The 16,791-nt window shown below is 45.6% G+C and overlaps 1 protein-coding gene across 2 annotated transcripts in view; it reads right to left on the bottom strand.

Moving 5' to 3' along the window:
- The window catches only part of lama5 (laminin, alpha 5), a 277,790-nt gene that overhangs the window by 173,321 nt on the left and 87,678 nt on the right, over positions 1-16,791 (bottom strand). For both annotated transcript variants that reach the window (XR_013548716.1, XM_078418700.1), the window contains exons 5-6: positions 16,280-16,450; positions 14,445-14,542 (exon numbers count right to left, since the gene is read on the bottom strand). Coding sequence is in view for 1 of the 2 variants with exons in the window: in XM_078418700.1 (XP_078274826.1) it covers positions 14,445-14,542; positions 16,280-16,450 (269 nt within the window). In the remaining variant the exon portion in view is untranslated. The remainder of the gene's footprint in view (positions 1-14,444; positions 14,543-16,279; positions 16,451-16,791) is intronic.

Genomic DNA, 16,791 nt, shown 5'->3' with positions numbered 1-16,791 from the left:
ATTACAGTGGTCACCGTCCGCGTTGGAGTGATGGCCATGAAGGCACTCCATTGTTCGACTTCCTCACGAGACTGAGGAAATTCTCTCACAAATGAGAGAATTCTTTCCTCAATGACTCTCCCAAACTTCTACCAATGCACCACAGAAAGCATACTGTTTATCATAGCTTAACTTGGGCACAGCACTGCCCAAGACTGCAAGAAATTCCAGAGTTGTAGATATAACCAGGTCCATCACACAGATCGGACTCCCCACCATTATCAGACACAAAGTACTGGAGTAACACAATGGGTCAGGCAGCATCTGTGCAGAGAAGGGGCGGGTAATGTTTCGGGTCGAAATGTGGCTTGACAAAGCAGCCAGCTTAATCAAATACCTCTCGCACCTCGTTTATTCCTGCTTTTGCCCACTCCTGTTGGGTAGGAGATACAGAAGTTGAAAGTGCGCACCACCAGACTCAGAAACAGCTTCTTTTCCCCACTGGTATCAGGCTTCTGAAAGGTCCTTCCATAAGCTAGGGCACAGTCCAATTTTCTTTCACCTTATTGCGGGCATTGAACTTTGTCTCTGGAACTGTTGCACTACAATGCTGAGAACTCTACTCTGCCCACTGTATCTTTCCTTTTGAGCTACCTATTGTACCTGAGTTTGACTTGATGGCGTTTATGTAAAGTATTATCTGATTTGGATTTCTTCAGTCTGAAGAAAGATCTCGACCCGAAACGTCACCCATTCCTCCTCTCCAGAGATGCTCCAGAGATGAGTTACTCCAGCATTTTGTGTCTGTCTTCGGTTTAAACCAGCATCTACAGTTAGTTCCTTCCTACGTTTTATCTGGTTTGATTGGACAGCTCACGAAACACTGCTCTGTGGTAAACGTGACAATAATAAACCTAAACTTAAATAGTGGTCCCCAAAAATATTTTCCTCATTTTCAAAAGGCATCTGGCAATGCTTGGAAAACATACCTAAATTGAGGAAAGATTACAATAAAACCTTGAGCTGGCATGTTGCATGCAAATCTGATCTGATAACTGGAGGCTTTGCAGACTGAAGAAAGCAAGGCAAATGTCCAACTTATGACCAATGACCCCAGGGGACTGGTTGGATATCGCGCTGCACCTAATATTTGCTAATGATTGAATAAGGTTACTGTAACCCACTTGCCCAATTAAGTATGCGATAAATGTAACATAGAAGAAATTCCACATTGTACACGTGGAAATGAACTCAATACACTGAGCCAGGACAGAGTACAGGTCCACCACTGATTTTCCGGCACCCTTGGTTCCAGAGCCTTGATGCATTGTCCGTTTTGCCAGACCAACATAGCTCATGGCGTCGGGGGGGGGGGGGGGGCTGAGCTACTGGGCCGCAAAGTCGTCCATGGGAACGGATCTGCCGGCTCCGGCTGGGCTGGAGTTCCAGAGTCCCCGCCGCAGGGGGCAAAATTCAACCCGCTGGTTGGCCCAATGACGTCAAGATCGGCCGCCTCGCCCGGCCCAGGGGCCACATTTTCGGGGGGATTTCAAGTGCGCTCTCGTAGATTTGTCTGGATTAAAGGAGGTGCCGGGCCACTGGCTGCCGGAAAATCAGTGTTGGATCTGCAGCCAAGGAGAGTTTTGTTGTTGGAGGGGAGGAAGGTCGAAGCAAAATAATTTTCTTTGAAGATACTGAGGGAGCAGTATCATTGGCATATTATAAGTAAGGGCTCAAAAGACAGCGGCTAATCTACTCCATCTTCCCTCCACCATCCCTGCAACTTAACACATTTCCATCTGTATCGCAGTACAGTAAAGTCTCCCAATGATGGAGCACAGGATTTGTTATTGCCAATTGTCCGCTTTCACCGAGTGAGGGGAGGTAAAGTTTAACCCAAAGCTGGGAAGGAAGCAATGTGGCTTTTGGAGGGGGGGGGGGTTTAAAAAAGGGGGGATTCAAAGACCAGGGAGCGGCCTTGCCCCCGGGCCCACACTCAGTGCACCAGGGACGGGCCCGGTACTCACGCCAACTTCATGCTGCCCATTCTCTTCGCTCCCACGGCCGGAAGTATGCCACGTGGCACGAGCTCACAAGTTATAGGAGTGGAATTAGGCCCATCGAGTCTACTCTGCCTTTCAATCATGGCTGATCTCTGCCTCCTAATCCCATTCTCCTGCCTGCTCCCCATTCCCCTTTGACACCCGTTCCAATCAAGACATTGTCCATCTCTGCCTTAAAAATATCCACTGACTTGGCCTCTACAGCTCTCTGTGGCAATGTTCCACAGATTAACTACCCTCTGACTAAAGAAGTTCCTCCTCACTTCCTTTCTGAAAGAGTGCCCTTTAATTTTGAGGTCATTGCCCTCAATGACCTCCGGACCTAGACTCTCCCACTAGTGGAAACATCCATAGAAACATAGAAAATAGGTGCAGGAGTAGGCCATTCGGCCCTTCGAGCCTGCACCGCCATTCAATATGATCATGGCTGATCCTTTCCACATCATTATCTGGCAGGTGGGGGGGCAATGGGAGCCTTGGTCCGCGATAACCAAAATCCGCAAGATAGAGGTACGTTATTGTGAGGGTTTACTGTACTGACAATGCATCTTTGACCTGAAACCTCAACTCTATTTCCATTCACACAGATGCTGCCTGACCTGCTGAGTGTTTCCAACATTTTCTGTTTTATTTTGGATTTCTAGCATCTGCAGTTTTTTAAGTCTTCAGTATGGATTAATACTTGGAAAGATTAATTAAAGGCGTTAATAGAATGGTGTGCATTCCCAGCCCAGAATGAACCGAGGTTCATACTCGGGCACAGTGCTGATATGGTTTGTGGCTTCTAAAGTTACAACTGCTGAACCAGGGGCTAAGAGTTATTCCATTGCATTCAATCAGATTTGAGTCATAAAACACTTGGAAAATCTTCGTCTGTTCCTCTATGCATCTCTCTCTCTCTCCGACACACACAAACTGCACCGTGATGCAAAGTGTATGCAGGACTGGTTCCAGATCCAACACACCTGTACAAAACCCCTGTTCCCTTCACCAACTCCCCCTGGCCTCTTAATTCTGTCTCTCCCTCGTTTCCTCCACTCGCTCTGCAATGCAGGATCTAATGGGACAGATTCAAGGTTCACTTTCTGTTTTAGTTTTAGTATTAGAGATACAGCGCAGAAACAGGCCCTTCGACCCACCGAGTCTGGACCAACCAGTGATCCCTGCACACTAACACTATCCTACACACACTGGGGCCATTTTACAACATTATTGAAGCCAATTCAGGCGGTCACAGTGGCACGAGCAGTCACGGTGGTGCAGCGGTAGAGTTGCTGCCTTAGAGTGAATGCAGTGGCGAAGACCCGGGTTCCATCCCGTCTACGGGTGGTGTCTGTACGGAGTTTGTACGTTCTCCCCATGACCTGCATGGGTTTTCTCCTAGTACTTCGGTTTCCTCCCACACTCCAAAGACGTATAGGTTTGCAGGTTCATTGGCTTTGTAAATGTAAAAAATGTCCCTAGTGGGTGTAGGATAGTGTTAATGTGCGAGGATCACTAGTCGGCGCGGACCCGGTGGGCCGAAGGGCCTGTTTCCGCGCTGTATCTCTAAACTAAATTAGCGTACAAACCTGTACATCTTTGGAGTGTGGGAGGAAACCGGAGCTCCCGGACAAAAACCCACGCAGGTCACGGGGAGAACGTACAAACTCTGTACAGACAGCGCCCGTAGTCAGGATCGAACCTGGGTCTCGGGCACTGTAAGGCAGCAACACTGTCACTGTAACACCGTGCTACCCGTGTGCCTGATGGTTTGGAGCCTCTGGGTGGAGATGTATTGCTGCTGGTTCTCACACAACGTCCATTTCAGGGAGCAAAGAGTTCCCAAGTCAAAGAGTTTACGAGCTAACATTGAGGTGACTCTGCCTGCCATTGACCACCAGATCCTTCTTAGGATCCATGTGCCTCGCTAAATGTAGGCTGTCAAAGTGCATGTTTTATTAGAAGACTGGTGCAGCAGGGTTTAAATGACACCATGTAATCAGACAGAGTCATGACAAATCTGCCGTTAGTCAGGGGCACACATTGTCTTGTAATTATCCAGGTTAGAAACATCGCTGCTCAGGCTAAAATGCAGGAATCTGGTTTTGGAATTAGAGGGCATTGACCAAGTTGTAGCAGCACTCCGCTCTTTGCTGAAATGCATTTCTCAACATCCCACCCAAACCGCTAAACCCCAAGATAAAGAATCCTCTATACGAATAATCTTTACAATATAGTTTAATACTTTAAATGCATTCACAGGCATTTTCAAAAGAATCCTCTTGGATGGCAAGGATAAGGATTACTTTATTGAAACAGTAGATAAACTAAGAAAATAAATGTCTACTTTTGTTATCTTGTAGAGCTTTTTTACTTCACTGATTCCTTCCCCAGAGTAAACAAATCCTTACATCTCCACATGCATCCTCTACACTGAAGGCCTCCGATGAACTCACATGTCAGTTGGAAGCCTCGGCCTGATGTGAACTAGCACATTGACTTAATTATACTTTTCTGTCTGTCACTTGAATAAATCAGAAGTAACTTGCAGAGTTCAAGCTCAAACGTTCTCAAGCTTAAATGCCACTAGTTTAATTAGTGGCAAAACCAAATTACTTTTTGTTCAGTGGTCTCATCCTGACTGGAACTTGCTAATCTGCTCCTGCAATGGCACTGTTCCTAACTCAACCGCAACTAGATTCTGCACAGATTCTGCCAGTGCGTTCCGGTGGCGCAGCGGTAGAGTTCCTGCCTTATCGTGCCAGAGACCCAGGTTCGATCCTGACTACGGGTGCTGTGTGTATGCAGTTTGTACGTTCTCCACATGACCATGTGGGTTTTCACCGGATGCTCTGGTTTCCTCCCACACTCTAAAGACATCCAGGTTTGTAGGTTAATTGGCTTCAGTAAAAAATTGTAAATTGTCCCTAATGTGTAGGATAATGCGTAGGATATTGGTTGATCGCTGGTCAGCGCGGATTTGGTGAGCCAAAAAACCTGTTTTTGCACTGTATCTCTAAACTAGTAAGGCACACTTTTTAAAAATATCCTATTTGTCAGGTTTCAAAGAATGACCCCCAAAGGATTCTACACAGCATGTTGAAGGAAATACCTTCAAAGTAAATGGTAAAGCCCTGGGGACTGCGTAGAGCAGAGGGATCTGGGAGTATAAAAACATAGTTCCCATAAAGTGGCGTCACAGGTAGATAGGATAATGAAGGCTTTTAGCACGTTGGCCTTCATCACTCAAGGAATTAAGCATGGAAGTTGGGGTGCTACAATTGTACAAGACACTGGTGAGGCCACACATGGAGATTGGTGTTAGGTTTGCTCACCCTGCTATGGGAAAGATGCCATTTAGCTGGAAAGAGAGCAGAGACGATTTCCAAAGATATTACTGTAAGAAAATAACTGCAGATGCTGGTACAAATCGAAGGTATTTATTCACAAAATGCTGGAGTAACTCAGCAGGTCAGGCAGCATCTCAGGAGAGAAGGAATGGGTGACGTTTCGGGTCGAGACCCTTCTTCAGATGTTGCCATGACTGAAGGGCCTGAGCAATAGGAAACCATTGGGCAGGTTAGGACTTTGTTCCTTGGAGCACAGGAGGTCGGAGGGGTGAGAGGAGATATGGTAGAGGTGTATAAAATCATGAGGGAAAAAGATAAGGTGAATACACACTGCCTTTCTCCCAGCGTAAGGGAATCGAGGGCATAGGTTTAAGATGAAAGTGGAAAGATGCAACATTAACCGGAGCACCCTTTTAGACAATAGACAATAGACAATAGGTGCAGGAGTAGGCCATTCAGCCCTTCGAGCCAGCACCGCCATTCAATGCGATCATGGCTGATCACTCTCAATCAGTACCCCGTTCCTGCCTTCTCCCCATACCCCCTCACTCCGCTATCCTTAAGAGCTCTATCCAGCTCTCTCTTGAAAGCATCCAACGAACTGGCCTCCACTGCCTTCTGAGGCAGAGAATTCCACACCTTCACCACCCTCTGACTGAAAAAGTTCTTCCTCATCTCCGTTCTAAATGGCCTACCCCTTATTCTTAAACTGTGGCCCCTTGTTCTGGACTCCCCCAACATTGGGAACATGTTATCTGCCTCTAATGTGTCCAATCCCCTAATTATCTTATATGTTTCAATAAGATCCCCCCTCATCCTTCTAAATTCCAGTGTATACAAGCCCAATCGCTCCAGCCTTTCAACATACGACAGCCCCGCCATTCCGGGAATTAACCTAGTGAACCTACGCTGCACGCCCTCCATAGCAAGAATATCCTTCCTCAAATTTGGAGACCAAAACTGCACACAGTACTCCAGGTGCGGTCTCACCAGGGCCCGGTACAACTGTAGAAGGACCTCTTTGCTCCTATACTCAATTCCTCTTGTTACGAAGGCCAACATTCCATTGGCTTTCTTCACTGCCTGCTGTACCTGCATGCTTCCTTTCATTGACTGATGCACTAGGACACCCAGATCTCGTTGAACTCCCCCTCCTCCTAACTTGACACCATTCAGATAATAATCTGCCTTTCTATTCTTACTTCCAAAGTGAATAACCTCACACTTATCTACATTAAACTGCATCTGCCATGTATCCGCCCACTCACACAACCTGTCCAAGTCACCCTGCAGCCTTATTGCATCTTCCTCACAATTCACACTACCCCCCAACTTAGTATCATCTGCAAATTTTTTCACCCAGAAGGTGGTGGGTACATGGTATAAACTACCAGATGAAGGAGTTGAAGATTCCCCCACAACTACTTCCACTGGCAATTGTTATGGACACATCTAATAACAACATTTAAAAGACATTTGGCCAAATACATGAATAGGAAAGGTTTAGAGGGATAAGAGGCCAAACACATGCAAATGAGACTAGCTTATATAGGGGCATCTCAGTCAGCATGGACAAGTTAAAGCAGAGGGTTTGTTTCCATGCTCTATGACGCTAAGTGATAAATTAAATATTGGAACTCAATTTTGAATGTAATTCTCCAAGCTACATATGCAAATGTTAAGACTTAAACCCTTTTATTGCAATTGCTAAACAATGCCTTGTAATTAAATCCAGATGCTGTTCTTGTTAGAATAACACTCTGTTTTGCATTCAGTCTAGCCTGAAATGACTGAGAGTGAGACCCAGTGGGCTATTTAGGTAGGATACCCTGGCGATAATTACCAACACAACTTGAAAAAAATCACATCTGCTAACCTTTGAAAAATGGCTGGGTTACACTACTGAATGCTACAGGCAAGCAAACAGATGTTACCCAGAGGAAAGAAAATACACCAGGTACATTGCTTGCTCCGAGAATCTGACTGAATGAATGTATGCACTGCTTTGATCAGCTCTTAAATGCCATACTACTATGTAGATGCTTTGAAGTTTCAGTGAGCTGGTCAGAAAATGTCCAGTTATCATGTATTTGGTTTACTGTTCCACCATCACCCTCTCTTTTCCCTCCTTTAGGCTGACGATTCCTTGCGTTTGGCCTTAAAAGCTAATACATCAAAAGCACTTATTCTTGTTCAATTATTGATCTCTACATATGTACTGGATACTCTACCTGTCTGCAGCAAGAAAGAAAACCCTGAATTTACACGGTGCTGTGAAAAATGGGTATCTGTTCCTGGGCAGAAAGCACACATACAACTAGGTGGTGCAGCAGTAGAGTTGCTGCCTTACAGCGCCAGAGACCAGAGTTCGACCCTGACTATGGGCGCTGTCTGTATGGAGTTTGTACATTCTCCCCGTGACCTCGTGGGCTATCTCCGAGTGTTCAGGTTTCCTCCCACACTGCAAAGACGCGCATGTTTGTAGGTTAATTGGCCGCGGTAAAAATTGGAAATTGTCCCTGTTGTAGGACGGTGCTAGTGGTGTAGGACGATCGCTGGTCGGCGTGGACTCGGTGGGCCTGTTTCCATGCTGAATCTCTCCACTAAACTAAACAATAAAGAAGCCACAAGTGTGGTGCCTGCCATATTCGTACAGGCATTGTGGTCCCATGCTTGACGCAAACATCAATCCCTTTGCCTGTACAATTAAAAGGCTAAGTGTCCATATGAAACTGCCTGGCGACTCACAGCTAGTGTACGCAACTCACTGATCCTGTTCAACTGTGCCCCGGCCCTGTGCTCCACCGAGTACAATGATGTCCAGTGTAATAGAAGTGGCCTCTCTGGAGAAGTCTTCAATAAATTTGGCTCTTCTTACTAACCTGGATTGGTTAGTGAAAGGCCTGGATGGAGTGGATGTGGAGAGGATGTTTCCACTAGTGGGACCAGAGACCACAGCCTCAGAATAAAAGGAAGCACTTTCAGAAAGGAGATGAGGAGGAATTTCTTGAGTCAGAGGATGGTGAATCTGTGGAATTCATTGCCGCAGACGGCTGTGGAGGCCAAGTCAATGGATATTTTTAAGGCGGAGATTGACAGATTCTTGATTAGTACGGTTGTCAGGGGTTATGGGGAGAAGGCAGGAAAATGGAGTTGAGAGGGAAAGATTGATCAGCCACGATCGAATGGCGGAGTGAAATTGATGGTCCAAATGGCCTAATTCTGTTCCTATAACAGCCATTCCAGTAGTGGTATGAACAAGATAGAGTGCCAATTGAAATTGCCATGGTTGACTGTATGTGTGGTATTTAAGAATTTCCACCTGCCTACTGTCAACAACAAAGGCACCGCTGAATTTGGCAAAGCAACTCGTTCAAGTAGAATCAGACAGCTTGAATCACAGTTATTATCATTGCAACAGCTTCCAAATAGTTCAGTCGTCACACAGCACGGAAACAGGCCCTTCGGCCCAACTTGCCCATGGCGACCAAGATGCCCCATCTACAGTAATTCCACTTGACTGTTTTTTTTTCACATCTCTCTTAACTTTTCTTATCCATGTACCTGTCCAAATGTACAGTAGATAGACTCTGTAACAAGGGGGCTACAATAAAGCGCACTGTGAAATCAATCATATTCCATTTAGTTCCACTGCTAACCAAAACCCAGTGTGTCATGCATTTTAAAACCATGTAATGTTCATGATTTTAATCCATAGCATTTTTTGGACCATCAGAAAGAAAATCGGACCACAAGAGCTTAAACTCAGAAATCAAGTAACAGAGAAAGAATTGAACATTTACATTACAGAATAACAAGGAACTGCAGATGCTGGTTTATACCAAAGATAGACACAAAGTGCTGGAGCAACTCAGCGGGTCAGGCAGCATCTCTCTGGAGAACATGGATAAATGGTGCCCCGGTTACATTATTTGTATTTCTGCAGGAACTTTAGACCAAAAAAAGGGACAGAAACTAAAAGGAATCTAAAACCCAAGCACAACACAAGCAATGACCAGAAACAAAATCCATAATCAGTCTCATAACGCCAGGTTTCAGAGTTCAGAAGTGCCGCAACTTCAGACCTGCTACTTTTTAAGACAATATTCCTACGTCTCCATCCTCACAGGCATAATTTTATTAATTTGTAGCAGCAGAATTAGGCCATTTAGCCCAACAAAGTCCAAATCGTGGCTAATCTATCCTTCCCTCTCAACCCCATTCTCCTGCCTTCTCTCCATAACCCTTGACACCCTTATAAATCAAGAATCCGTCCATCTCCACCTTAAAGATATCTATCGACGTGGGCCTCCACTGTTGGCTGCAGAAAGGAAATTCTGACAATAAACAAAGAGCAGAAATAGATTTTCTTCATCTACCCAAAGAATTTCCCTTGGTCGATCTCACCATTCCAGGCTTCATACTCTGAAACTTTTTCCTTGGGTCAACATTTTTGGGTTTGCAATGAACAAAATCTTGTGTGAAATTTAAATCCAGCCCACAGAGAGGAATGTTGCTTTTTAAAAGCTGACATTCCAAGCATGTAGCTATTGACCTGATGATACACAGGATGCCAGATAAACCCTCGACCATTGCCAGAATTAAAAGCAACACACTCTCAAAAGACATATGGACGTCCTTTTGAGCCTTTGCTCTCATTTCTCAATTCCTATCCTAGCAAGGGATTATCTACAATGAATCAAAGTTTCAACTGCCAGCCACCAGCTGCCGGCACGATGGCGCAGAGGTAGAGTTGCTGCCTTACACCACCAGAGACCCAGGTTAGATCCTGACTACGGGCGCTGTCTGGACGGAGTTTATACATTCTCCCCGTGACCGCGTGGCTTTTCCCCCGAGCGCTCAGGTTTTCTCCCACACGCCAAAGACGTACACGTTTGTCTAATTACAGGCTAATTGGCTTCGTTAAAAATTGCAAATCGTCCCTGAGGTGTAGGATGGGGCTAGTGTGCAGGGATCACTGGGTCGGTGGGCCAAAGGGCCTGCTTCCGTACTGCATTTCGAAACTGAACAAAACTGATCTAAACTCACTGAAAGGCTTTGGATCATCTCATCTCACTGCAGGTTTCCACGGCTGAAAACTATAATGAGCGCTATCTGCAAACGACTCTTACGTGACAGGGCGACACAGTGGCGCAGCGGTAGAGTTGCTGCCTTATAACGCCGGAGACCCGGGTTCCATCCTGACTGTGGGTGCTGTCCGTGTGGAGTTTGCAAGTTCTCCCTGTGACCTCCGGGTCTCTCTGGGTGTGCCGGTTTCCTCCCACTCTCCAAAGACGAACAGGTTTGTAGGTTAAATAAAATTGTACATTCTCCCTGTAGGAGAGTGTGTGGGATGGCGCTGGTGTAACAGGGCAATCTCTGGTCGGTGCGGAAGCGGTGGGCCGTAGGACCTGTTTCTCTGCTGTATCTCTAAAGTCTAAAGACTAATATTTGGTTAACCTCAACCTAATCTATACAGCTTTGATTAATCACATGTGGCCCAAAAAATTAATTTCCTCTAACGTGCGAGGGAGTCTGGTTCTCAGACGGCAGACGTCTGTCCTGGATGTCAGCACTCACACGATCTCCAGCACCAGCCACAGTGTAAATACTTCACTGGCCAATGTCATCCAACTCAAGGTCTCTGTCATTCAGTTCCCTTTTGCAGCAGTGGAAGGGCAGCCAGGCATGCGATCCAGTGATTAATGTACAGGCTCATCAGGGAAAATTGTATCTGCCACTGTGTAAAATCACAGAAACACACAGCAAGTTCCCTGAACCTTTGGTAATAACCACACAAACAATCTTTTATCTGTAGTATCTCTTCCCTTCCTGCATTACAGTGAGAATGATCATACCCCACTTCCTCAATGAATCAATGATTACATGGCAGATTCAGTCAACAACCGCACTGATACACCAGAACCCTTCCTCATAAGGAACCAAACCCGGCATAATAATCACGCATGTCTGAATGTGTAAGAAAATAACTGCAGATGCTGGTGCAAATCGAAGGTATATATTTCACAAAATGCTGGAGTAACTCAGCAGGTCAGGCAGCATCTCAGGAGAGAAGGAATGGGTGACGTTTCGGACCCGAAACGTCACCCATTCCTTCTCTCCTGAGATGCTGCCTGACCTGCTGAGTTACTCCAGCATTTTGTGAAATAAATGCATGTCTGAATGAGTCAATGACCAGTAAATGTACCAAAAACTCTGGATCATCTCTCCAATAATCTTTGGGATCCCACCAATGGGCAGTACGGTGGAGCAGCGGTAGAGTTGCTGCCTTGCAGCGCCGGAGACCCAGGTTCCATCCCGACTACGGGCGCTGCCTGTACGGAGTTTGTGCGTTCTCCCCGTAACCTGCGTGGGTTCTCTCCGAGATCTTCGGTTTCCTCCCACACTCCAAAGACGGACAGGTGTGTAGGTTAATTGGCTTGATAAATGTAAAAATTGTTAATGTGTGGGGATCGCTAGCTGGCGCAGACCCAGCGGGCCGAAGGGCCTGTTTCTGCGCTGTATCTCTAAAACGAAAAAATAATTACCTATACACTTGCCTTATGAGTCTGCTCAAATTGCATTGCCTCCTTTAGACTTTGCAGCGCAGAATCAGGCCTTTCCGCCCACTGAGTCAGCACCGACCAGTACACTAGCACTATCCTACACACTAGGGACAATTTTACATTTTTTTTTACCAAAGCCAAGTAACCTACAAACCTGTACATCGCCATCAACAAGATAGACAATAGGCAATAGGTGCAGGAGTAGGCCATTCGGCCCTTCGAGCCAGCACCGCCATTCAATGTGATCATGGCTGATCATCCACAATCAGTACCCCGTTCCTGCCTTCTCCCCATATCCCTTGACTCCGCTATCATTAAGAACTCTATCTAACTCTCTCTTGAATGCATCCAGGGAATTGGCCTCCACTGCCTTCTGAGGCAGAGCGTTCCACAGCTTCACAACTCTCTGACTGAAAAAGTTTTCCCTCATCTCCGTTCTAAATGGCCTACCCCTTATTCTTAAACTGTGGCCCCTGGCTCGGGACTCCCCGAAATAAGATACTTAATCGCCTCCTCATAACATTCGGTCAAATTAGAACTATAATTACCTGGCTTATCCTTATAACCCTTTTTGAAAAATGGCACAATGTTCACTGTCCTCCAATCAAATGACACTGCGGTCAGAGAAGTTTTGAAAACTTTAGACAGAGTTCCTATAATCTTCTCCCTTGCCTCTTACAGCAACCTGGGAATTACATCAGGCTTTACGGATTTTTCCATCTTTAAGGCTCAAACACTCAAAACCTCATTTGTAGTGGTAAATTCATCCAAAATTCCACCAACCCTCTCCATCATTCTCCAACTACAATGTCCTTCTATGTAGTGAAAACAGATGCAAATGTTCATTTAACACCCCATTAACATCCTCTGCTTCCATACACAAATTGCCACTTTGCTCCCCAATGGGCTATTATTTCCCTGGTTGTCCTTTTGCTTTTAATGTAATGTGCCTTTTTTTCACGCCTAATTATTTTAAACATCACCCTATAAATCTTTTATTTAGGGCCTCCCCATTTTCAAACCTGCCATAAACTATCTTTGTTTTCTTTATCCAACTTGATATCCAGCGTTCCCTGGATTTGTTTGCTTATATTTGACAACAACAGGATAAATTGGCCTTAAACTCTCACTATTTTTTTCTTGAATGATTCCCACTGTAAATAGACAATAGACAATAGACAATAGGTGCAGGAGTAGGCCATTCGGCCTTTCGAGCCAGCACCGCCATTCAATGTGATCATGGCTGATCATTCTCAATCAGTACCCCGTTCCTGCTTTCTCCCCATACCCCCTGACTCCGCTATCCTCAAGAGCTCTATCTAACTCTCTCTTGAATGTATTCAGAGAATTGGCCTCCACTGCCCTCTGAGGCAGAGAATTCCACAGATTCACAACTCTCTGACTAAAAAAGTTTTTCCCCATCTCTGTTCTAAATGGCCTACCCCTTATTCTTAAACTGTGGCCCCTGGTTTTGGACTCCCCCAACAATGGGAACATGTTTCCTGCCTCTAACATGTCCAACCCCTTAATAATCTTATACCTTTCGATAAGATCCCCTCTCATCCTTCTAAATTCCAGTGTATACAAACCTAGTCGCTCTAGTCTTTCAACATATGACAGTCCCGCCATTCCGGGAATTAACCTAGTAAACCTACGCTGCACGCCCTCAATAGTAAACGTAGCTGCAAATCTTTATTGAGAGTGACATTGACCCCAGGACAGCTTGGTACTAACTCAAGGTGGCACTCATTTATTCCGAGTTTAACTACCAGAACAAGCTGTTTCTCTCATTAACTAATGACCGCTGCTGGAAAGTATATTGAACCCACACGGGATGTATAATCATCCCACGCGGGATGCAGGCTTCACTTTGATGCCTCCCACTGTTTGAACCAATTGTTCCCACACCAACACGTTGCCACTGACATACCTGAAGGCTTGGGCCTTTCAAGGTAATGTACGTGAACAGCAATCCCTGCCTTCAGGAGCACATCGTTAAACATAGCAGCATGTAACTAATCAAGTTAATAGGTTCAATACTGGAATAGAGTAAAACAAACTGTTTTGATGTTAAATCCTCAACTTTAGTTTTAGTTTTTAGTTTACAGATACAGAGCAGAAACCGGTCCTTCGGCCCACTGAGTTCGCACCGACCAGCGATCCCCGTATACGAGCATTTTCTTACATGTACGAGGGACAATTTTACAATTTTTTACCGAAGGCAATTAACCTACAATTATCTTCAAATCTGTACGTCTTTGGAGTGTGCAAGGAAACTGGAGCACCTGGAGAAAACCCATGCTGCCACGGGGGGAACGTACAAACTCCGTGCAGACAGCACCCGTAGTCGGGACAGAACCCGGGTCTCCGGCGCTGTGAGGCAGTAACTTTACCGCTGCGTCACCGATCTTATTCTCACCAATAAAAATAGAGTTCAGGAGCGTAGCTTCCATTTTAAATTGTCATTTAATAATCAAAAGCAAAGCACACAAATCAAAACTCACCGGAATGGATTGGACAGGTCCTTAGCATCACACACATCAGCATGGCCATTACAGACACAACGCCCCCCGATACTGATGTCCTTGATACTGTGGTAATACTGAAAGAGAAGAGCATTTACAGACTGCACCATTTACAGACCACACCTTTTATAATGGTGTTTTACATTAAATGTAAAGGTGATTAACTACCCGCCAAACAATTCAACTGGATTTACACACAAGCTAATCAATTTGTAAAACACTCTTAACTGCATGTAATCAATCAAAACTCGTTATATAGGGGCATGTTTGTGAAATCAATTTCCTTTTCTTACTGGCTGATACTTGCTTTCAATCATTGCCCGTCAGTATTTTGCCCAACTTAGTTTAGTTTAGTTTAGGGATACAGACTGAAAATAGGCCCTTCGGCCCACCGAGTCTAGACCGACCAACGATCGTCTGTACACTGGTTCTATCCTACACACCAGGGACAATTTACGGAAGCCAATTAACCTCCAAACCCGCACGTCTTCGGAATGTGCGAGGAAACCGGAGCCCCCGGAGAAAACCCACGCAGTCACAGGGAGAATATGCAAACTCCATACAGACAGCACCCGTAGTCAGGATCGAACCCGGGTCTCTGGTGCTGCAAGGCAGCAACTCTACCACTGAGCCCCTGTGCTGCCCCCCGATTAAACTTGCCTTTAAATCAAAATGCAAGCTTCATCATTGAATACTGGCAGGCCATCTAACTGTGGTTATTGTATTTGTCTACTATTTGTGCAAATGTCAAATGTGAACTGCAGCTATACAAAGTGTGAGCAGCTATTCACATCTCCAGCTGTAGACTGTGATTACAACATCATTACTGACAGTCCAGTCCAGATCAACTAACTCAGCACACATTCAGATTCCAAATCTGGGTCCCTACAATGTGTGGCCAACCTGTTTTTTCTCCCCTCCGCAGTCAAATTGAAAGCATTAGTTTATTGGTATTGGTTCATTATTGTCCTGAAAACACCCAGAATCTTTATTTTGTGTGCTGTCCAAGGGAATCATACCATAACCATGTACAGATCAAACCACAGATGAGGACAACAGGTAGTGCAAAAGAGAAAGGAAACAGAATGGGAATAAAGTGTAATAACTACGGGGAAAAAAAATGCAAGGACTGCAACAAGGTAGATTGGGACATTGGTAATACACTGTTAACATATGAGAGGTCCGTATAAGAGTCTGGTGACAGCAGGAAAGAAGGTGGTCTTGAATCTGGTGGTACGTGGTTTCAAGTGATGGGGGAAGGGAGAGGAAGGAACGACTAAAGCCCTTGATTATGTTGGCTGCTTTCCCAAGACAGCGTCAAGTGTAGATGGAGTTGGTTGGTGGGGGAGGGTGGGAGGGGGAGGGAAATAGGTGGCCGGTTTGCCTGATGGACTGGGCTACGTCCACAACTCTGTGCAATGTCTTGCACTCTTGGGAAGAGCAGTTGCCAAACCAAGCTGTATTGGATGCATCCCTTGACCTTGTTAGATAGTTAGATAGAGCTCAATGATAGCGGAGTCAGGGGGTATGGAGAGAGGGCAGGAACGGGGTACTGATTAAGAATGATCAGCCATGATCACATTGAATGGCGGTGCTGGCTCAAAGGGCCGAATGGCCTATTCCTGCATCTATTGCCTATTGTTACACAGATGCTGACCATTTAAAGTGTTTTATGTTTTTGCCTTGTTCGTTTTAATGGGTCATTGAAGGTGATTTTCCCTCAATGATGGTCAATGCTGGTGATGGTGAGCCCCTATGGGTACTTCCCCTTCTAGACGGCGGCATTCACATACAGATATACAACCAGCACTTACCCTCCGTGTGACTGTGGGGTCCCTCAAAGCTTTGCCCATCAGATGTCCCAAGAGAGTGTTTGTTCGGAGGAAGCGCAGTCGGATGCTGGTGGCTTTGGTGAAGTCACGGAGGACAGGTGAGTAGGAGAAGTTCATGGCTCCTGGACGTCCATTTACCAAGGAAACCACAATCTACCATGGGAAGCAGAGGAGTTTAGTCTTGAGATACAGCATAGAAACAGGCCCCAGGGCCCACTGAGTCCCTGCCCACCATCAATCACCCGTTCACACTAGATCTACGCTATCCCACTTTTGCATCCAATCCCTACACATTGGTGACAATTTTACAGAGACCAATTGACCTTACAAACCTGTACGTCTTTGGGATGTGGGAGTACCCAGAAGAAATCCACACATCCACAAGGAGAACATGCAAACTACACATAGAGAGCACCTGAGGTCAGGATTACTCCTGGGTGTCTGGTGCTGAGAGGAAGCAGCTCTACCACCCGTGCCAGTTAAACATTTATACA

Source organism: Rhinoraja longicauda, chromosome 22 (assembly GCF_053455715.1).
Source record: "Rhinoraja longicauda isolate Sanriku21f chromosome 22, sRhiLon1.1, whole genome shotgun sequence".
NCBI classification, from domain to species: Eukaryota; Metazoa; Chordata; class Chondrichthyes; order Rajiformes; family Arhynchobatidae; genus Rhinoraja; species Rhinoraja longicauda.
Note: the sequence above shows the minus strand (reverse complement) of the source record. Positions and strands in the feature narration are given on the sequence as shown.